Source organism: Cryptomeria japonica, chromosome 4 (assembly GCF_030272615.1).
Source record: "Cryptomeria japonica chromosome 4, Sugi_1.0, whole genome shotgun sequence".
NCBI lineage: Eukaryota > Viridiplantae > Streptophyta > Pinopsida > Cupressales > Cupressaceae > Cryptomeria > Cryptomeria japonica.
This window is the reverse complement of record NC_081408.1, coordinates 746,461,772-746,484,829: the sequence shown is the minus strand read 5'-3', so window position 1 is coordinate 746,484,829 and position 23,058 is coordinate 746,461,772. Positions and strand designations below refer to the sequence as shown.

The 23,058-nt window shown below is 36.2% G+C and overlaps 1 protein-coding gene across 3 annotated transcripts in view; it reads right to left on the bottom strand.

Annotated features, from left to right (window-relative positions):
• Positions 1 to 268: 268 nt before the first annotated feature.
• The window catches only part of LOC131076663 (uncharacterized), a 144,785-nt gene continuing 121,995 nt past the window's right edge, over positions 269 to 23,058 (bottom strand). For 2 of the 3 annotated variants that reach the window (XM_059220130.1, XM_059220129.1), the window contains one exon: positions 269 to 564. In XM_059220130.1, coding sequence (XP_059076113.1) covers positions 481 to 564 — 84 coding nt within the window. In that variant the 3' untranslated portion in view covers positions 269 to 480. Of the gene's footprint in view, positions 565 to 1,427; positions 1,511 to 23,058 lie in introns of all 3 variants that reach the window. The other variant, XR_009372380.1, reaches the window with a different exon arrangement.

Below are 23,058 nucleotides of genomic sequence, written 5' to 3'. Positions count from 1 at the left end.
ATTTAGAAATTGCCATCAAATGTGCAGCTTCCTTCTGGGCACTTCATTTATTTCATGTAGAAATCATCAAGGGATGCGTTATGTAGTTATGGAATAAAGTATTTAGGCATCAAGTAGGTAATTATTTGGTTCAAGTTAGGTCCATAGATTTCATTTCATGTGATCGCAGTACTAAACCTTGGTTCCTACTTTTTAACAAGAGTTACAAGGCAGATAGGATATAATACTTTCGTATTCAGCCTATTTTTGACTTGTCAGAAATCATACAAACAGGAAAAAATAATCACTTTTTATTAATATAGGAAAATAAATGAAATGATCTTATTGTCTGTTTTATTGCAATTTGAGAATCCAATGAACTTCAAACTAGTAAGAATTGAATTGACACATTTAAATTAAGCAGTAATTAAACGATTCCATATTTGTTAGTTCCTGCCTTTGTCTAACTTGATCAATACTAATATCAGATCTAAAGCCTTGCTAGTAAAGCATGGTAATATTCAGCAAGACACCACCATAGAAGAACATGTTGGGCTGATTTGCAATCCACTTCAAGTCAGCCACCTGTAAATACAAACAGAAAAATTAGTCATATATGCATAAAAACTACGTAATTGTTGTTCTATCCACCTGCAATATTTTGAAAAGTCTAACACAACTTAAATAATTCAATGGAGAAATATTCTTTCAGAAATCCACGGTGTTTTAAAAGCTCTATAAGGCATGCTTTTGAAAATAGACAACTTTAATATTACATCCATCTGCAATCATGTAATCTCAAACATCAAAGCCTCGAGACATCTAGGCTAGAGAACTCCATACTTCTAAAAACTAGAAAGAATTATTTAAGTCATGGCTTCATTTGATCCCACACTTTGAAAAATAGTTAAGGTCATTTAGACACATGACCTTATAAAAAAGAACCGAATCTCAATATTTTATGAATAGGTAGAGTTAATTTAATTATACAGCCATTTGCAGGGACTTTCAAAACACGGACAATAGAGAAACATGATAAGTTTAGTGACATGAGCCAACATCTTCCTACAATGTGCCAAAATGGAAGCCTTGGAATTAGGTTTGAAAATCTATATTAAAAAATTTTGTAAAAGGGGTTTAGTCTACTATTGTAATTCTTGTGAAACCAACAAGCATGTATGCAAAATGTGAGAGCATGCAAAGTCAACAACTAACGTCAGCACTCTTGTATAATTTGGCAAACTGGAAGCATTGGAGCTAGGCTTGAATAGCTATTTTAAAAAATGAAAAAGATTGTCTGTTGTTGCAATTGTAACAGAACCCAAAATGGTTTTGCACCAGGCAATGATATTTAACACCCATTTACAGGTGTTTTCACTATAACTCATAATACAAAGAAGTCTGAAGATTGAAGGTGCAACTTTTGAAACAGTGTTGCAAGATTTTACCTTCACAAGACAGTGCCCTCTCCAAAACCCACATATTACTTTGCTCTCTTTCCAAAAGAAAACTAGATCAAGAATATAGTTATCTGCAAAATAAGATAAAATCATAAAAACACCCGCAGAAGGCATGGAACCAGATAGCATTAAAAAACCAGAGCCTTAGTGTAAATGATGTTCAATTTACATTCAATATGCAAGTTACATTCTATTAACTAATTTTATTATTGCCTTAATGTATATATCTGACTATCTTCTTGTTTGTGGCAGGTGAGAGGAGCATTTAATATTTTTTATGTCCTATCTCATGAATGCCACTCAATATAAGTATAATGCCTTGATCGGTCATGACCGATCAAGACATTATTTGATCGTGCCTCTTTGTTTATACTAAACAAATGCATGTTCAAAGTTAATGCCAATCAGTGTGGGAGTAGTATTACAACCGATGTCTATCGGTGTTTGCTTAATGCTAACAGCCGATAGTTATCGGTGTGTTAGCCTTAACAACCGATAACTATCGGTGACCTTTGTTATATTGCCACCCGATATATCATATGCAACCCAATATATTATATGCAACCCGATATATATTAATCGGTGTTTTCATTAATCATTTATTTATCATTATTTATGTTAATCGATATACATCTAAATATAAGATTTATTAGATCGATGAACAAAACCAAAATACATAGTATGATTATCAATAGGTTGTTTATATGCAAATGTAGAATGGCTATCAAAGAGGAATTAATTGCTTGAAGGTTTTATCATAGTTTTCGATATGATAAATGATTGAATGAGAGACTTCATTTTATCTCTCATTCAATCATTTATCTTACCGAAGCTATCATGCGTTAACACTTAGGATGAAAAGCACATGGGAATAGGGAGTGTGATGGACTGAGAAGTCACAGACAGCAAATTCACTTGGGGTGATTGCGCTTTGAAAGGAAGAAGCAAGAAGTGCTCTGGGAGAGCCTCTGCAAGTTGTCTGGATGAGGTGGTTGCTGACCGTGACAATAAATTTGCTGATTCACCAATTCTATTCTAGGGTTTGTTGAAAATCTCTAAAAGTCAATCAATGACTGTTGAGGTGGCTTCAATGTGCAGACAGAAGAGTCACCATTAGCTGATAGGGTTTTGTTGTGACTTAATCACACATTGCCTCATTGCAAATGGGGATCCCCTTGTTTTTTCTTTTTAGAGTAGTGTTTTGGCGCCTTAGGGTTTTGTCTCTGATCTCTCACCTCTACAAATGAGTCAAGTTTTTCAAAATTGGAGTTATCAAAATCAATAAGGAGGAATGGTCAAAAGAGTGTTTTGATGCTATGGATGTGCCCACACAGGTCGAAGGAGTAAAATTGCAATTTCTCGGGATCAATTCTGACAACTTCCTATTTTTTAGGAAATTTGTTTTTTCTGTTTTTTTCTAAAAATAGAAAGTTTTGTTTTTGGCATTTTGGAGCCAATCCGGGAACCTACTTTTTCGTTTTTCTTTTTTTCTAAAAAAAGAAAGTTGCTTTTTGCTTCCTTTGGGATCATGGGTAGTTTCTGAGTTAGAAGGAATGTCGGGTCAAGAGAGTTCATTATCAGGAATTTTAACAAGAGATCCCAAGGAAAATGACTAAGTATAGAAGAAATTCCTTGTTTCCTTACTCTCATGCAAAGTCGCCCCTGCCCACCACCCCCAACTTGGTGAAAATCCTTGCCCAAGTATCAAGTCCGCCTTTGCAATGAAGAATCCACAAAGCAACTCTGCCCAAGCTAACATGGAAGATCCACAAGTGCACACAAAGTCTGCCCTCCCAATGCTTGGAAAAATCTTCGTTTAACCATTAAGTCCGCCCCATGGAATCAAGAAAAATTCCTCAACCTAAAACAAAGTCTGCCCTCTAGGCTTTATGGAAATCCCTCAAATGAGAAGAAAGTCCGCCCAAGGCATAAGGAAGATTCCTTGAAAGCAAGCAAAGTCTGGCCAAGGAAGATGGGAAAAGAAATTTGCCCATGTTGAAAGAAAAGTAATGAGGTAGATTAAAGCAAAAAGTTAAAATCATGATGAAATTCGCCTATAGTGTTGAAAAGGAAAGAATTCGAAAATTTTGGTAAGTGTTGGATGTAAAACAAACAAGATGCAATTCACTATAAAGGAAAGCTTCTTGAAGAAAGCAAAAAGTAAGAAAGGGTATGTTCGATTTGGTGTTCACAACATGTCTGGATTTGTTTCCAATAAAACACAAAAAACAAAGCAAAGCAAGAGTTCGACGTCTCTATAAACATGAGCATTGGCATTCATTCAACTCACAAGTTGCTTCTTAAGGTTGAAAGTTGAAGCTCAAGAAAAAGTTTCTTTCAAACTTCAAGGCAAATTTCGAGGTGAATTGCAGGTGTAAAACAATTTCTTGGAGAATTCAGGCTAATTCCTACATTTGGAGATGAAGTTGGAAGCAATTCCATAAGGCAATTCAAGGAACTTCATCAAGATTTTCAGGTTTACGAAGGATTGAAGGCGAATTTTCAGAATTTCCAAAGTTTTGCTAAGTCTGATTTTTATTTTTTTCCAGACTTGACTAAGTCTGATTTCAAGAATTTCATGAGTAAATTTAGAATTATCCTTTGAAATTCCTTCAAGAAAACATCAAACGCCCTTTATCCTTTTTCTAACTTAGGAATTTTCCATGTTTTTCAGGTGGTAGATATCAGCTCCAAGGAGGGGATTTCCAGGAAAGCACAAATGAAGTTCAAAAACAAAAGACAACAGTCGGAATCCAAGATTGTGACAAAGTGGAAGAAGGTTGGAGATACTGACCTTGGCCATGTGGACCTCAAGGACCTCAAGATAAGAATGTATGGGCTCGATGATTGCTTTCCTTCACCATTAGCTCGCAAGAGGATGAAAAATGGAATTGTTCAAGCAGCTAGATTTCCTCCAGCTACGCAGTGCTACAAGTTGATAGTAGAATGTGCCAAACATTACAACATCCAAGAGAGACAAATTGTGGCACCTAATGGCAGAGTGCTGGCCTACCTTAGAGAGATGGCAGTCAAAGACGCATTTGGCATTCCAAATTATCATTCCACCATATAAAAGACCAAAGAGGAAACCTTAAGACTTTTTGAAGTAACCATATAAAAGACCAAAGAGGAAACCTTAAGACTTTTTGAAGTAGAACCTATCTCTTGTACTAAAGTAATCAACAAACAATGGTTGCATAAGCCAAGACCTCATTATTCCAAAGTGCCTAAAAAACTTGTCCAGACAGTTTTCATAGAAGAGTTTGGAGTCCTCATCCTATTGCTAAATAGAGTCACAAGAAGTCCTCAAGCCTCCTCATTCGAGCCTTGGATGTATTACTTCATTGATGAAGATACTATCAACATCAAGATGATAAATTGGGCAAAAATGATCAGTGATAACATAGATGAGCAGCTTAGAAACATGGTGCACACGAAGACTTTTTACATGAGTTCTTACATCATGTATATGTTATATATATAAGGGATTGATTTGCAAAGGCGTTGTGGGAAACAAGGATGGTCAATTCAAAGCATATGATTGCTATCCGCAATTGCATGAACAGGAGAAATCTCATTTCAAAAGAGTCAATGATGCATTCCTAATGTACATCATCAAGATATTTCAAGGAGGCACTCATCAAAGATTGACATAAGAGGCTAAGGATATGATAAGCAGGTTTGGATCTTAGTACATCCAATTCCTCAAATTCACATACCTAAGGGTCCAAGGATTTATAGGATGTCAATACAAACTTCCAAGATATCCTACAAATAAGATGGTACTACTAGAGGTCATCAGACAACTCGACACATATGAGAAAATCCAAAGAGGTAAGAAGAAGGCTGGAATTTCTTTTCCTCTTTTCATAGGAAAAATGTTACAATTGTTAATTTTACTTTCAGATTAACAATAAACTCATAAAATAGATGATTGTTGTTAGGGTTTTCAACTTAGTAAGTGGTAGAGAGCAAACAACCAACCATATGAAATGAGACAAGACAACATTACCCTGGGAAAACCTCCTAGGAAGAAAAACCCAGCAAGAAGAGATCCTCAGATCTGATTATGAATTATACAATATTCTGATTACAACACTTATCTCTGATTGCTGTCAAACAAGAAGTTGCCAAGGTGATGAAGGATGATGCCCTAGCTGTAGATGACCAAGAAACAAATCCGCAGAAGATGACTTCAACAGGCTAGAGCAGAATTATCGCCAAATGTCCTTGGAGTTCGCCAAAGAGTAGATTCGCCAAGTGTAGGAGAGCAGATTGCTAAAGTAGAAGAGCATATTGCATTTGCTAGTAATGTGTAAAATGAATGTCTTACTTCATCTTGAAGTTGTCATATACATATCTTCCTCTTTTGGCGGTAGACATCCAGGTTGGCTTGCAAGAAAATAATTTAATATTATTTTCTTAATTACTTTTCCCACGTTTGGTATATGGGTCCAACCCTAAGCCTTAGCACGTTTCATTTGGTTTGTTGAGACACACAATATGGCATGAGAGAGGGCCCAGCTCTTAAGGGCGGATTCCAATGTTGCCTTAGGCAATTGGAATCCGCTCTTCACCCTAATTAAAACTAACACTCCCTCTTAATTAGGGAGAAGAGAATATAATCAAAATATCACGAGCAAAGAATGGATTACATAATCAGAATATACTAGACTTCCATCTTGCACACAAGCAAAGAATGGATTACATAATCAGAATATACTAGACTTCCATCTTGCACACAAGCATAGAATGGAATTACATAACAAAAATCTTCCATCTTTCACACAAGCATAGACTGGAGCCACCTTACATTGCCCGCAGAGGATGGTAACAATTACTCTTCTCCCTGAGAAGACTACCACCTTACATTGCTCGCAGAGGGTGGTTGATGCAACACAATGCATCACTGAGGTTGAGACTCCCTCTCAACCAAGGTTTCATTTTTCGAAATGCCAAGCTTGTCTCTGAAGTACACAAACTTCACCTTGGATAGAGGCTTGGTAAGGATATCTGCAATCTGATTATCAGTACTAACATACTTTAGCTGAATAGTGCCTCTTTGCACCATATCTCGAATGAAGTGATAATGAGTTTCCACATGTTTTGACCTGTCATGGAACACTGGATTGACATACATCTTTATGCAACTTTGATTATCACAATGAATGACTGTGGGTTTCCAAGGTTGTCCAAACAACCCAGCAAGAAGCTTACAAAGCCATACTACTTCCCTAGAAGAAAAACTTGTTGCAATGTACTCAGCTTCAGCTGTACTTAGTGCCACTGAGGACTGTTTTCTGCAAGCCCAAGAAATCACTGCAGATCCTAAGTTGAAGGAGATGCCTGAAGTACTTTTCCTATCTTTTACACTTCTTGCCCAATCTTCATCTGAGTAACCTTCCAGGGTTATTGGAGTTTTCATTGGATACTTCAGCCCAGAGCCAACTGTGTCTCGCAAGTATCTCAAGATGTGTTTGGCTGCAACAAGGTGAACATGTTTAGGCATACTCGTGAACTGGCTGAGAGCATTCACTGCATAGCATATATCTAGTCTAGTGTTAACTAGATACATCAATGATCCAATCAATTGCCTGTACTCAGATGGATATTCAAAATCAGAGTTAGCTGCAGAAACACTCAACTTCTTTAAGTTAGATTCCATAGGAGTAGACATAGGTTTACAATCCATCATTCTAAATCTTTTCAGAATATCAATAGTATACCTTCCTTGACTTAAGAAAATTTCGTTAGGTCTTTGCCATACTTCTAGACCTAGAATATAATGCATTAGACCTAAATCCTTCATTTCAAATTCTGAAGCTAATTCTTTCTTACATCTAATAATGAGTTCATCTTTACCAGTAAAAAATAAATCATCCACATATAGAACCAGAATTAGCATTTCATCATTAGATACTTTAAGGTAAATGTTAGAATCAACATCATTCTTACAAAACCCTAAGCTTACCAAGTACTTATCAATTCTTTCATACCAAGCACGAGGGGCTTGTTTGAGTCCATATAGAGCTTTCTTTAATCTGCAAACATGAGTTTCTCTTCCATGAATCTCATAACCCTCAGGTTTTTCAATATAGACTTCTTCTTCAATGACACCATTAAGGAAGGCAGTCTTAACATCCATTTGATGTAGCTTTCAACCTTCAGCTGCAGCAATAGCTATTATAGTTCTAATAGAAGTATATCTAGCAACAGGAGCAAATGTTTTTTCAAAATCTATGCCTTCCTTTTGAGAAAAACCACGAGTTACAAATTTAGCTTTATATTTCTCAATACTACCATCAACATTATGTTTAATTTTAAATAACCATTTAGAGGAAACAACAGACTTACCTTTAGGTCTAGGCACAATATCCTAAACATCATTCTTGATGATTGACTGATATTCTTCATCCATGGCTAACTTCTAGGCATGTTGGTTCATGGCTTCTTCAACATTGCATGGCTCAGACTCAATGAGATTGCTCATCAATGCAACGTAGTTGGAGAATACTTGAGGTCTCTTGCTTTCTCTAAAGCTACCACTGGGGGCTGCAAATCTTTCAGCTTCTTGAATGGTGTTTCTCACCCATAGTGGCCTCTTTTTGCTAACAACAATGTCACCAGGTACATCCGTGGGATTCATGGGCTCAGATGGATCATCATGCACTTCTTGAGGTGGAGGCACAACAAACTCCCTTTGAATTTCAAGGTTAGTATCAACATTCATATCTTGATTATCATTAGCCTCATCAATAACAGGAGAACCTTTTGATTTCTTAAACGCAATATCTTCTTCAAAAGTAACATCCCTACTTACCTCAACATACCTTTGACCTGGAATGTAGATCCTAAAGGCTTTGGAGGATTCACTGTATCCAACTAGCATTCCTTTCTTTCCAGAAGGCTCCAACTTAGTTCGTTTTTCTTTAGGCACATGAACATATACAGGACTTCCAAAAATTCTCAAGTGGTTGATGTCAGGTTTGGATCCTGAGAAGGCTTCTTCAGGAGTCATATTCTTTAGAACACGGTGGGGACATCTATTCTGAATATAGATTGCTATTCTAGAAGCCTCAGCCCAAAGAAAGTCTGCAAGTCTTGATCTTGGATCATGGCCTTTGCAACCTCAACAATAGTCCTATTCTTTCTTTCAGCAACTCCATTTTGATGAGGATTGTAGGGAACACAAAACTCCCTCTTAATTCCTGACTCAATACAAAAGTCATAAAAACTGCCAGACGTATACTCACCTCCATTGTCAGACCTTAAGCATTTAATTCTTTTACCAGAGATGTTTTCAGCCAATGCCTTAAATTCTTTAAATCTACTTAAGACTTCATCAAATTCTTTAGACTTTAAGAAATAAATCCAAGTTTTCCTAGAGAAATCATCTATGAATATTACATAATAAAGAAATCCACTAGGGGATGCTATAGACATAGGACCACATAAATCAGAATGGACAAGTTCTAATTTTTCTTTAGCTCTACTTTCACTTTTATGAAAAGGACTTTTAACATTTTTACCCATAGCACAACCTTTACATGAATCATCATGAAATTTACTGAGTTTAAGCATACCTTTAACCATCTTTCCAAGAGAGGAAAGAGCTTGAAAGTGTAAGTGTCCAAGCCTTCTATGCCATAGCTCACAAGATTCAGGGGCCTCATTAATGAGGGCTTGAACAGGGTTATAGGAAAGCTTATACAAACTATCATATCTATTTCCAATAACACGAGCAGATTTAAAACTAGATTTCTTAGGCCAAGCAAGTACTTTACCCTCAGAAAATGCTACTTGATAACCTTTATCTTCTAGAGCAGAAATAGAAATTAAGTTTCTTTTGATTCCAGGAACAAATAAGATATCACTAAGGTGAAGTGAAATACAAGAGTCTAAATTTAAAGAAGTAGTGCCAGAACCTCTTACCGAATATCGAGCATCGTCACCAATTACCACATGTAGACTGGTATCCTTTTCTACTAAGTCTGAGAGATGTTCACGATAGCCTGTGAAGTGTCTGGAGGCACCACTGTCAATCAGCCATGTGTTACTATCTGAAGGTATGCTGCTTGATAAGGCAGAGATGAATAAGAAGTCTTCATTTTGTTCTAAGACTTCATTTAGGGTGGCTTCTTTTTGCATGGGTTCATTCTGACATTCTTTAGCATAGTGACCATATTTGTCACATCTGAAACATCGAACACGAGAGAGATCTCTTGGCTTCTTCCAAGAATACTGAGAGCTAGGTAGTCTAAAATCTCTATTCCTCTTGGGATTATTCTTTTTCCAATTACCACTTTTCTTGCATTAGGCTGCAAGCATATGTTGATCATCCACTTCAGAACTTTTGAGTTTTCCTCTTGTGGCAAGGCGAGATTCCTCATGAAGGCAATTGTTCCGAAGACGATCAAAGGTTGGGAATTCAGATCTCCCACTTATGGATTGAATGAAGGAATCCCACGAGTCTGGAAGATCATTTAATGATATCATGACAATATCTTTGTCTTCTATGTCATGACCAATTGTGCCTAGTTGATCCTTTAGTTCTGAGATCTTCATGAAGTAAGACATAACTGAATCTTCTTTTGCCATTTTAATATGAAGTAATTGTTGCCTTAATGCAATTGCTCTACTAAGGTTATTGATTTCATAAATACCTTCTAGATGTTTGAATATCTCTCTAGTTGTAGTGAACTTGGAGATGGAGGTGACAAGGTGATCTCTAACTGAATCAATGATGAGCTTTCTAGCTTTGAGGGCATTCCTTTTGAATTGTTTTAATTCTTCTTGATCTGTGGGCACAGTCAGCTCTTTGTCTTGCACAAACTAAAGGAGATCATCTTCCTCAAGAGCAAGTAGGATGCGAACCTTCTAGGTAGCAAAGTTAAGCGCCCCTTCGAGCCTATCTTCAACTTTCAGTCTTGTCATTGTCATGACTGAAAATGAAACAACAAACTGGAAATAAAAGACTACTGAAATCTGAAAGTTAATATATATATGCATGTAACCTAGGGCTCTGATACCATGTTAATTTTACTTTCAGATTAACAATAAACTCAGAAAATAGATGTTTGTTGTTAGGGCTTTCAACTTAGTAAGTGGTAGAGAGCAAACAATCAAGCATACGAAATGAGACAAGACAACATTACCCTAGGAAAACCTCCTAGGAGGAAAAACCCAGCAAGAAGAGATCCTCAAATCTGATTATGAATTATGCAATATTCTGATTACAACACTTATCTCTGATTGTTGTCCAAACAACAAGTTGCCAAGGTGATGAAGGATGGTGCCCTAGCTGTAGATGACCAAGAAACAAATCCGCAGAAGATGACTTCAACAGGCTGGAGCAGAATTATCGCCAAATGTCCTTGGAGTTCACCAAAGAGCAGATTCGCCAAGTATAGGAGAGCAGATTGCTAAAGTAGAAGAGCATATTGCATTTGCTAGTAATGTGTAAAATGAATGTCTTACTTCATCTTGAAGTTGTCATATATATATATCTTCCTCTTTTGGCGGTAGACATCTAGGTTGGCTTGCAAGAAAATAATTTAATATTATTTTCTTAATTACTTTTCCCACGTTTGGTATATGGGTCCAGCCCTAAGCCTTAGCACATTTCATTTGGTTTGTTGAGACACACAATGTGGCGTGAGAGAGGGCCCAGCCCTAAAGGGTACACGTTACCCTTTGAAGAGATAAAAGGGCCCAACCCTTAAGGGCGGATTCCAATGTTGCCTTGGGCAATTGGAATCTGCTCTTCACCCTAATTAAAACTAACAAGAATCATGTCCATTAGCACAGGCAGCTGACAAAGTAGATGTGGAAATGCAATGGTATCCATTCTCCTACCGATCAAGGTCCAACATTGATCCCCATCACCATATTGGGATGATAAACAAAAGGAAGTATAGACACAAAGTTGATCTTGAGGATTTCTAGGCCAATGCAGATGATGAGTATGAAATAAGAAAATAATGTGGTCCAAGATATCAATAAGCATGATCAGATCAATTGAACTTTTTCCCATACCAAATCAGCTAGAGGATGATGGAAATTTCACCCAGCCACGCCATGAAGAAGAAAAAGATAAATTTCTTTCTGCAATGGATTGGTCTAGACCTAAGCTTTCAGATTTGGATACATTAATGAGGCCATTCATGAAATTCATTAAGTGGAGGGTGGATTAGCAAACTCACAGACTAAAGGAAAAGAATATTGCCTTCACCTATGATTTGATGGGAAGCATGGATTCCGGTTCTTTCAATGAGGATGAAGTGACTCATGATGCTGAGAAACCAGAAAGTGGAAATTCTAAGAAAAAGAAGGATACAACAGAGAGTTCACTAAAGCCAAGAAGAAAGAAGACTTCTGATAAGGAAATTATATGTAAGAAACAAAGAGCAAACAATGCATCTTCTTCTACCAACACTTCTTTGGTTGAAGAAGTTGGCTCATCCACAAATAGACACAAAGCTCCAGTTGCAAATGATTTACAAATTGAGATGAAAATTCCTCCTCCAATTTGTGAAGAACCAAATGAAGAACCAGTTCAGCAACAAGTTGTTCCTAATAATACATCGACAGTAATGGATGAGGAATTGAAGAATATTGAAATTGATATCTTGGAAGGAGATTTTCAAGTGGGAGCGATTTCCGCACTCAGGGGAATTGAAGGAAGTGAAGAAAATAAGGTAAACGAAGAAGATGATGGCATTGAACAACCAACAATACTAGATTGGTTACTAGTAAGAATGAAAAAGAAAGCTATTGTAGAAGTCCAACCGATGGACGATTCAGAAAAATTCTTAACCAGATTGAACCGACCTGTGGAAAAGAAGGCAAATAAATAGTCCTTAATCCATAAGGATGGCACAGGATCCCGTTTAGTACATGTGGCTGTTCCAAAGTTTGAAAAAACAAAAAAAGACATCACTCCTAAAGATTATGAACAAATTACTGTAGACATAGGTCTTGCTACAAACAAACAAGAAGTCCAAGAGTTAGATGATTCAGTCAACGCCATCAAGGAAAGGCTAAGGAAAGAGGAAGTAAAGAAGAACAAACTCAAAGAAGAGAATGAAGAATTGAAGGGTTATATCCAACATTCGGTAAATCCTATTGGGAGAGAAGAGGCAACAATCGCTCCACCTTTGGTTATTTTGCAAGAATCAGTTGAGAATTTTGAAGGAATGAAGATACCAGCTCAAGAGGCCAAGGAATGGATTACAAAAGTTGTTGACAAGGCCATCAAATTCGTGGAAGAATTGGGACAAGTCTATGGTTGGATCTCTTCTTTCATATATAGAATCCAAAGCATAGCTGAATTTTGGGAGGATTTTCAAATTGTCCAAGAAAAGACAATTCCATGTTTGAAGGTGCTGAAAGGAATTCTTGAGCATGACTTAGCCAATGGAAATGTAATTGATGCCGGAACATCATATGACCTCAGCACATGGTATCACGCCTTGGTGGCTAGAGGAGAAGTCTTGGAGAGGATGAAGATTGATGGTGCTAGAATAGAAAAAACAATCAAGACAGTCCAATACAAGGTTTTCGTCATAGTTTTTGATGTGCTTGAGTAGGAAATAATCCGAGACAAGGACTTGGATGTAGAGAACCTGAAGGCCAAATTTCAAAACAACTTTTTCACTTTCGCAAATCCAATCCAAAAGCAACATTTCAGCAAGGAATCCTCAATTTTGTTCATTGAGGATGGTTTCCAAAAATTGGAAGTAGATTGGATAACCACTTTTACCACATGTCAAGATGAGATGGACTTGATGGAATACAAGATTGACATTTTGCCAAGTTGTCCCAATGGAAGAAGTCGACCCCATAGTGGCTAGGTACATTGAATTTGTTGTCAAAGAAACGGATAAGGAATGCCCACTTCTAGAAGAAAGTTGGATTTATTAGTTGTTTATTCCTCATTGGTTCATTTTGGATAACTATGTTAGCTTGCCCTAATTAGAGTTTGTTGTCTAATCTTGGTGGTTGATCTTAAGTCAATCTTGGACATTGCTATGTATTGGGGTTTCTATATAAACCCTCCTCTTCTCATTTGTAAAGGGATAGATTCGAAGAAATTGTTGTAGTGATACTTCTTAAGTAATAGACATAATTCATTGTTCAATATGTTGGTGAATCTTTGTCCACTTTTGCAAGTTAGCATGGTTTCTTGACTCTCATTAGAATAGATTTAGTTTCCAAGGTGATAGAATGAATGAAGGATTTGATAAAATTGCTTAGTGTGGAGTTGGTATGTTCATACTTTTTATAATTGGATGATTTTCAATTATTTTGCAAAGTTAGCCCGAACCAATAAATGAAAACTTAACTTCTAATGCTATATTCGTTGTTCAATATGTTGGTGAATATGAGTGATATGAAAATCTTTTGAATTCCCTAGAAGATAGCACCGTTCTTGTGTAGTTGTTGAATTTGGTAAAACAAGGATTGGTTTAAATTCCACTTTTGCAATTTCTATCTCCAGAGTTCATAGGATTAGCTTAAGATTAGAATTATCTTCCTAAACCCTCACCCTTTTATCCGTTTTTTCAAGTCCTAGTAGAAGTAGGATTGGAAAGAACTTACTGCAAAATCATTCCCCAAAAAAGTTAAGTCAGGAATCAATAGAATCTTTAGATTGATTAGCTCCTCGATCAATTGTGTAAGTCCCCCTTGAGATTACCAGCAAATCACAATGAACCAATTGAGACTATCCATACAAATTTGGGAACCTTGGAGTTGTCTTTGTGATCACACAATTCAACTGTTTAGCATATAGAAGATTTTGATCAAGAGAGAATAGGATATCTCTGGGTTAATTGAGTGTGCATAAAAACCACACCAACAAGTTTATAAAGCAGGGAAAAATTCTCTAAATCATTTCCACTCTTGTGCATATTTTTTTAAGCAACAAATTATTTTACTCAACTTTCTCCCATTTCCATTGTATTCAAGAGGCCAAACAGATGAATCTTGACCATACATTTGTCCATTTTCAGCAAAGTTGATACCGAGGCAAAAAATAATTGCCTCCCTAGGCTGTATGACCCTGTAAGCCCTGGGTACAATTTTTTTGCATGAAATTAAAAATAATTAATTTTTTTATAAGCACTTAGCACTTCGTAAATAGTGCTTAGGGTTTTAAGCTTCTACAAGCACTTAAGTGCTTTCTTTGCTATGCTTTCCCTCTTAGACCGTTGGTGACTTGGCACTAAGCACCACTCTATAGATTTTGAAACTGCACCCATCATTGTTCTCCTAGTCATTGATTGCTAGTAGTCAACTCCTAACTGTGACTTGTTGGAGAGCCAATGACTGCCAATGCAGACCAAGATGGTCATTTGACAGTCAAAATTAAGCCACTTATGTAGCACCCTTCTCTTTTCTCTTGGTTGCATGGGCGACTAATGCCCAGCCCCTAGGGGCTAATTTTTTTTTCACTTTGGCAACTAGCATTTTTTTGTCAAATTGCCATACCTTTTCCCACAAGTGTCTATTTTTTGTGAACAAGATATCATTGGAAAGCTGGTTCGACAACCTTTGCCATGGTGTAGGTGTTTTTTGCAAGTATTGCGAGCCCAAAGTTGTACTTCCCATTTCTTTCTTCTACTTGGCATAACTTTTATGTATGAAATCAAAGTTTCGCAAACGTTTTTTGAAATTGCTTAGAAAATTGCAAGGAATCTGATTGTAATCACTGTTTTCTGATTTGGCATGCCATTTTTTTTTAATTGTAAAAATATCTGCATTATAAATGGTTGATTTGAGCTTGGCACTTGTAAAAATTTCTAAAATTGATCATTGTACTTTTCTGGGGCATTGCAAATTCAATTTTAATACATTTTGAAGGGGTGTAAGGCACAATTTAAGTGCCAATTTGTTTTTTCTTCTTGGTGTTCTTCTGCTAATCATGCTGGAACTAAGGGCAATTGAGCTCCTCACTTAACACAACTATCATACATGGGGGTTAAAAATGGCCAAACTACTACAATCTAAAGGCCTTTGCAAATGTTAGATGAAGAACAACCTGAATTCACTATAGCATTTGAAACATTTACTCATAAAAATAAAATGGATGAAGTCGAGGGGCTAGTAGGCTTACATGTACTTGATAATTTCTTGTTTTATATTGCAGAGTGTGACACACCTAAAGAAGTTTGGGACAAACTTGCTGAATTGTATGGTAAAGTTAATTAATTCCGAATCTTGCAAATTGAGCAGATCTAACTTCACTCTCCAAATGTTTTTCCTACTATTCAAGATTTCCTTGCACAATTCAAAATGATTTTCTCACAATTAAAAGAATGTGGAGATGCTAAATCTGACTGATGATGAATGTATCTTCTTGATTTCATCTAAGTTGAGAGGTCCTTATCAAGTGTAAGGTTCTACTTTATATTCTACTATGAATGCCAAGGGAGAAGCTCATAAGATGCCCTTTATTGAGTTGTTTTGACAGCGTCTTACTTGGGAGTAAGCCAAGTTTATTAAGGTGGATGCACATCCTAGTTCTAAGAGTCGAACTTTGAAGGCTCAATCTTTCAAGGGTAAAGGAAAGAATAAAAAGAAGCATAAGATAGAATCACCTTTAGGGAGTGAGTCTCACTCTAAATCAAAGCTGAAGACTACCTTAGAAGCCCACTCCTCCTACTTCTAACTCGAGTGAATCTTCCTCCATGTCCAAGAAGAAGAAATGAGAGTCTTGTTCATTTTGTGGCAAATCTAGGTACGATGAGTCTCATTGTTTTTCATGACTAGCAACGTTGGAGGAAGCTATGAGGAAACATAATATTTCAATGCCTAAGTCTCCTTCCATAGGGAAAGGGCAAGGTCTTTCTACATGAGCTTCATCTTCATCCACTAACAGTTGGATTCTTGATTCAAGTGCTTCACATCACATGACCAATTCACATGATCTCCTTGATTCTATTCCTGAAATAGTACTTCTCAAATTGCAATTGGGAACTCTTCACAAATTCCATTTTAAGGACAAGCTATGTTCAGATGCAAGATGGTTGCATTGAGAATGTTATTCTTGTGCCTAATATTTCAGAAAATCTACTTTCCACATCAAACTTGTCATTCTAGAGATGGAAAGACAATTGAGTTTACTCCACATGAATTCACTATTTGACAATTATAGGATCTTGAGAAGGTTATAGCTTTACAATTGATCATGTGGGTTGTTTGTACAGGTTTGATGGATTTGATTCTTCATTAGGATCATCCCTTATTGCTCATGTAGATTCAATGAGAAAGCTTTGGCATGAACAATTTGGGCACTTGAACTACAAATGTCTTCAACAAATAAGTACACAGGACTTGGTAATAGGTCTTCCTATGATTTCTTGCAAAAAGGAGATCTCATGACTACGTTATAACTTATGGCCTTGCAAAGTCAAACTACCAAAATGCAAATGCAAATGGTGAGGGGTGCAAAATTTGTTTAGAGCCTTGCTAATGCAATGTTGATGTCAATGTTCTCTTGCCTAGCAAAGCTTGCACTCGGGACAAAATTTCTTTAAATTTCTTCGTTGGCAAAATGTTTATAATATGCATTGAAATATTCTATTTGATAAGTAGTATATGAGTTGGCACCGGTGTGGTGGGTACTTGCTATTCGGATGAACCACAAGGCAACATGTCTAGCGGGGACAGGCTCAGTATTTACAAGGTCATAATTGCACTTGCACAAGCTTGTGCAAGTCGCTGTTTTTGATTTTTTATTAATATTTTTTGAAATTTTTAATTAACAAACAAAAAATATTAGAAAATTATGCGACCTGTACCGATTGGCATATTTTTAATGATGCAAGTGCATTAATGATGGCCATATAGTCACACAATGGGGAGGCGAAATTCAAAATGTGCATGCTAACATCAAAAAAAATCTCATTGGAATATTCGCCAACTGATGATAAGGGAATCTTTAGAGCATCTATGGCAAAATCTATCAAAGTATTAACTGATGACCAAATAATTCTTGCCAACTGATGGTTTAGTGGGGTCTACGAGAAAAAGTAATGACGAATAGATCTTTGCCACATGGCACTTGGGATACAAACATACTCTGCACCTCTACGTAAGTATAATGATTGTAGTCTCTACATTAGCAAACTTTTGTTTTGAATTTAATATGTATATTAATTTTAGTTTTGAATTTTTTTTCTTTTGAAAAGCAAAATTTATTTGGCAACCATACCTTTGCACAAGCAATTATGATGTCAAGGCCATATGACTATACCTTTGAAGGGGGGGCAGAAAATTTCGCAGAAAATTTCGCAGAAAATTTCGAAGGGCCCAAGCAAAGTTTTGATTTTGACAATTTGACAATTGATCTTAAGGTTCTTGGGCCTTTTGGATGCGATGGCAAGGTTGGATTTGACCCCACATGCTCCAATATTACAACTTTCTTTTGGATTTGGTAGCCACCTCCCAATTTCAAACCCTCATAGATTTGGCCTTCAATGTCCGAATTGGATAAAACAAAAGGCAAAACTAACTTTCTCAAACCCTTTGAACTCAATGGTGTGCTCAAATTTGCAACAATAAGCTCTAATTTTGATTTGCAATACAAAGCCAAAAAGTGAAAACTCTCAAATCTAGTATTTCAATCAAGTTTTTTCTATTCTCTAGATAAGCATGAAAAGCATACTCAACTTTTCAAAATTTACCAAGATTTGCAATCTATATCTTTCAAATAAGACTAACAAGAAGTGATCCCACAAGCTCTCATACCATGTAATAGTTGGTATAAAATGCTCTATACCATGCAAGTTTGGCAGAAGATTATAGTCACCCAAGATCTATGCACTCCATGAAATCACATGAAAGATCAGCTATGAAAGAATAACACTATTTTATCAATGATGCAAATGATGGATTACCATGGATTGAATTGAGAAACAAAGGGGACCCCTTGGCTATATAGGCCAAGATGAACATAGGATTGCATACAATTATGACGTGTCTTAATCTTATGACATTAGACAACTAACATGATCTAGGAAACATGAAGTAAATGTGATAAGATCAGATCATGTGACAATTAGGACTTTTAGAAATATTCCTAGGACCTGTGTACCCTAAGTAAACTTAAGTAACTTGTGTGAAGAGGACCCAGGTGATGAACTAGGTAGGTAAAACACTGCTTTCACACCAACAACAATCTCTACATGTTTTGTTATGCAAGGAGATGGATTTAACCAGAGTCATTCCAGAGGAGATAGTTATTGATTATGATGGTTGTTCATGACATCAACCTTTGAACTATGTGAATTCTCTTAAGGGGCAGTGATTGTAGAAGGATGTGGACATGATATTGTTGTTTACCCAACAAAACATAGAGGTTTAAGGGGAATTGGCATGGGAAACCTAGTTTGAAAAAGGACACTCTCCACACAAAGACATATTTTTTGGGATTATGAACATGGGAAAGATAACCAAATCAGATGATGAATGTGTCCTGGTCAAACTTTACAAGCCTTAGTACCACAAAGCTGAGATGCCATCCACCACAAAATAAGGGGAGACTGCTTAGCCTCATTGAAAGTAGTAGCAGATATAAAAAATTTGATGCTCAATATAGTGGTGATGATGTTTTTCTCAAGTGGAAAATGCCCCCTTTTATTCTAGTGTTGATCACCAAGATGTGTATACCACATTGCCAATTGTGAAGGGAAAGGAAATGAATCAAGAAAAATAGTTAGGAAAGAGAAATTATGGATTTCGTTGACATTATTTCTCTAGTCAACCACCATGTTCTATCTATTTCAGGTTTCGTGATTTAGGTTTGTTAACTCTATTGAATCCACTTCATTTGATTTATATCATGTGCTTGAATTTTATTACAAATTCAAAGTTTCTAGTTTCATTCAATGTGATTCTTTTAATGAATTTATATTTCCATGGAGAAGCATTCGTGTTACTCAACTATGTTTAAATGAGTTTATTGTGATATGTACTAGTATTTAAGTGTTTGAAGTAGATCTATGGAAAACTGTGATTGTAGCTCAAGGAACAACCCCTAGTGATCGAGGTAGTAGCCACAATAAGTATGTAAGAGACGAGTGCATGCATTTAAGTTCTGACCTTCACCAGCTCAAATTCACAAAATCAAACTAGAAAAAATGTGCGAATTAGATTGTCTGATGTAGCACCATGCTACTGCAAGTGTGTACCCGAATGCACATGCTTTGACCTAACATTTTTGTAAGTTACAATGTATAACCCTTGGTTTCACACAAAGTTGGAAAACTTGAACTTGGTGAAAACTCAATAAGGCCCAAAAAAGCAACTCGGCGAAAGTTCAGCAAAAACTCGGCAAAAAACTTGACAACTCAAAAAATTGCTTAAATTTCATTAGAAACGAAACTTCTTTTTTGCAAAATTCAATGAGGAGATGCATCCAATGAGTCAATAAATGAGTACATAAAAGAAACAAGTTTAGTCTAGTTATATTTGATTGATTTAAATGCAAATTGGGTACAAAATGACATCCTCATGTGGAATGTTGATAGTTGATAGTCCAAAACAAAATGAAAATAGCATATTGTTTTTGTAAAGCTAAAAGTATATACTACATTAAAACATTTCTCATCTTTCTCTTCCCATCTCTAGCGAAAACTAGGGGAGAGGTAGAACTAGAGGGTCTAGTCCGAGGAGTCCACTATGGCTCCTCCACCTCGCTCAGCATGACAAATTGTGGCTCGAACTCCATCTTGGGTGTAGATGCTGGTGGCACTGAATGACTCCTCATCCTCCTCAAATGTAATCTAATGACTATTCCAATCCACCCCTTCCCTCGATTGCCTACCTCTAAAAATCATAGATCTCATCCTCAGTAAACACTGGAGGCTACTCTTGCCCTATCCAATCACTGTAAGGATCTATCTCATCCAAATCAATAGGATCACTTGATGTGTCCTCTATCTTTCTTATGTGCAACCAAAGATTGTATTGCACAAAGAGAAGGTCATTGAGGCATTTCTAAGCTAATTTATTCCTCTTCTTTGTGTGGATGGCCTCAAACAAGCTCCAATTGCACTCATAGATGGATTGATAGAAATATTGTCATTGTGTCAAAGATGCAAAAATACAAATTAGTCATGTCAAAGGTGATGATTTATATGAATTGGATAGCTGTGATTTATATGAAGAAGACATCCACACGAAACCATTGAAGGATCAGAATTGAAGATGAACTCCATATACAAGATGTGGGTATGCAATGATCATATGCAGCAATGATATATAATATAGGACAAAGAATAAAGAACTATGACAGCAGCTACATGAAATGGCAGTGATCATGATTGGAAACTACACAGCAGACAATGATGTTTGATAATAGTTGAATAAGCACTGATTATAGTATCACACAGAAATTACACTTCAGCAATTACTATTTACGAAGCAGTGTTTCCATTATGAAGACAGCAATCAGTATTAATATTAAAGCAGAAATTTATATTACAAAAAGCAGCGATTTGTTATCCTAATGAGGCTGCAAACAGAAAAGACAAAAAATGAATAAAACAAACAGAGAATAAGACAAATTGCACATAAGACAAAATTGGAAATAAGAGAATTGAAAAAGGTGCGATTAAGTAAAAATAGAAAGCTACGATCTCTTTATCTTGTGAATAAAGACAAAAGTATTTTCCTAAAAGACAAAATCTATTTTGTCCTATTCAAAGAAAAGACAAGCATACACTTGTCTTATTCAAAGAAGAAAGTCAGACATAGTCAGCAATTAAGGAGGAATGATAAAAAACGTGGCAACCAGAATACTCAAATATATGCAGCAATTATCATAAGAATAATAAATCAAAAGTTTGGAAAAGGTGCGACTTCACCAAGACAAAAGTAATGTTTTTAATCTACTAGCTGACTCTCCAGATGAGAGGGTTACGTAAAGATTAATTATTGGAAAGGTCACTAATTATTGATTAAGAAGAAAATTATATGGACGACTCAGTCAACAATTTATTTTAAGAACATGGTTCTTATTTAATATGAATTATGATTCATATAAAGTGGTTTGATAAGACAAAATATTATGATAATTGATTTTATCAATGCCCAAGACAAATAGTCATAAAGATCGATCAATATGGAGAGCAGTTCATTTAGAAGGCAGCGATTACATTAAAAGACGTTGATAAAAGGGCATGGATTGATATTAACAAATAGAAACTATTGGTTTTAAAGAAAAGTCACAACCGATAGTTATCTTGAAAAGATACAATTTTATTAGGAAAGGTATGACGTGAGATTTATAAATAGATTGAAATCATTTTTGAAGTGAGATGTGTATTGTGTATGATGTGCATGAGAGAATAATTATGAGAATATCACTCAGAAAATAAAGAGTTCTCAGACGCGTAGTGTGTATGTGAAAGATAATGCTAAGAATATAAATCAGAGAAGAGAAGGAATGTTCATTGTTTGTGGTGTAAAGAAGGTGTAGACGTGATGAATATAATGAGAAAAAAAAGTGTTTGAGATTACCAAAGGCAGCGCTCAGATTAGAACTGTAAAGAGTGCTAAGTGGAAAGTGTATAAAGGCATATCATATATCTCCAGACTTGTGGAGAATGAAAAGAATATTGTCAAAGGCAGATTTCTGAGAGTATGGCAGCAGATATATAAATTTTATATATACAGATTTGAAGATAGTTATAGCAGATTTAAAGGGGGAATTTATAGCAGAAGTAAGAAAGAGTCTATAGCAGATTTGTAAAGGAATTTACAACAGATTTTTATCACAGATTTATGAAGAAAGTGTGCGTGTAAAGATCAATCATTTACACAAGAAGATATATGAATATCTATATGAAGATTATTTCAGACTTGATGAAGAGAATACGATGCAGATTTTAAAAAAAGGGACAAAGCAGTATCATGAAGTAATAAATTTAGGAGGAGGTTGTTATCGGATGTGTGGCAGATTTATTGTCACCATATCAGCGGGTTGAAGAAAGAGTTTGTGGAGAAAAATAATATCCATCATCAGTTGGTACAACAACATTATCAAGGTGGAAATCAGATTTATGTGAAGTGGGTTGGTGCTCACTAATTCTGGATTAGGGAGTTGGTGCTTCCAATGGGTTGGTGCTCACACAATCAGATTGGGGAGTTGGTGCTTCCAGTGGGTTGGTGCTCACGAATTTAGATTGGGGAGTTGGTGCTTCTAGTGGGTTGGTGCTCACAAAATTAGATTTGGGAGTTGGTGCCTCCAGTGGGTTGGTGCCTCCAGTGGGTTGGTGCCTCTAGTAGGTTGGTGCCTACGAACATTGTAAAAGAAGGTTTATATAAAAGCATTTATTGCCGTGGTTTTCTCCCGTAAGGGTTTCCATGTATATATCTTGTGTTCTATTTGTGTTCAAAATAATTAGATCACATATGAATGTTGGTATGCAATGAATATGTTAATGAGATAAGTTATACACTTGTGATTGAAGTTGAAAAAGTTTAAATTTGTTGTTATACTGATTCACCCCCCCCCCCCCCCCCTCTCTCTCTCTCTCACACTCAGTATAACCGTGTGCTCTTCATGGAAGCACTATAAGGTTGGCATAAGACGCAGAGGGTAAATCGTTAG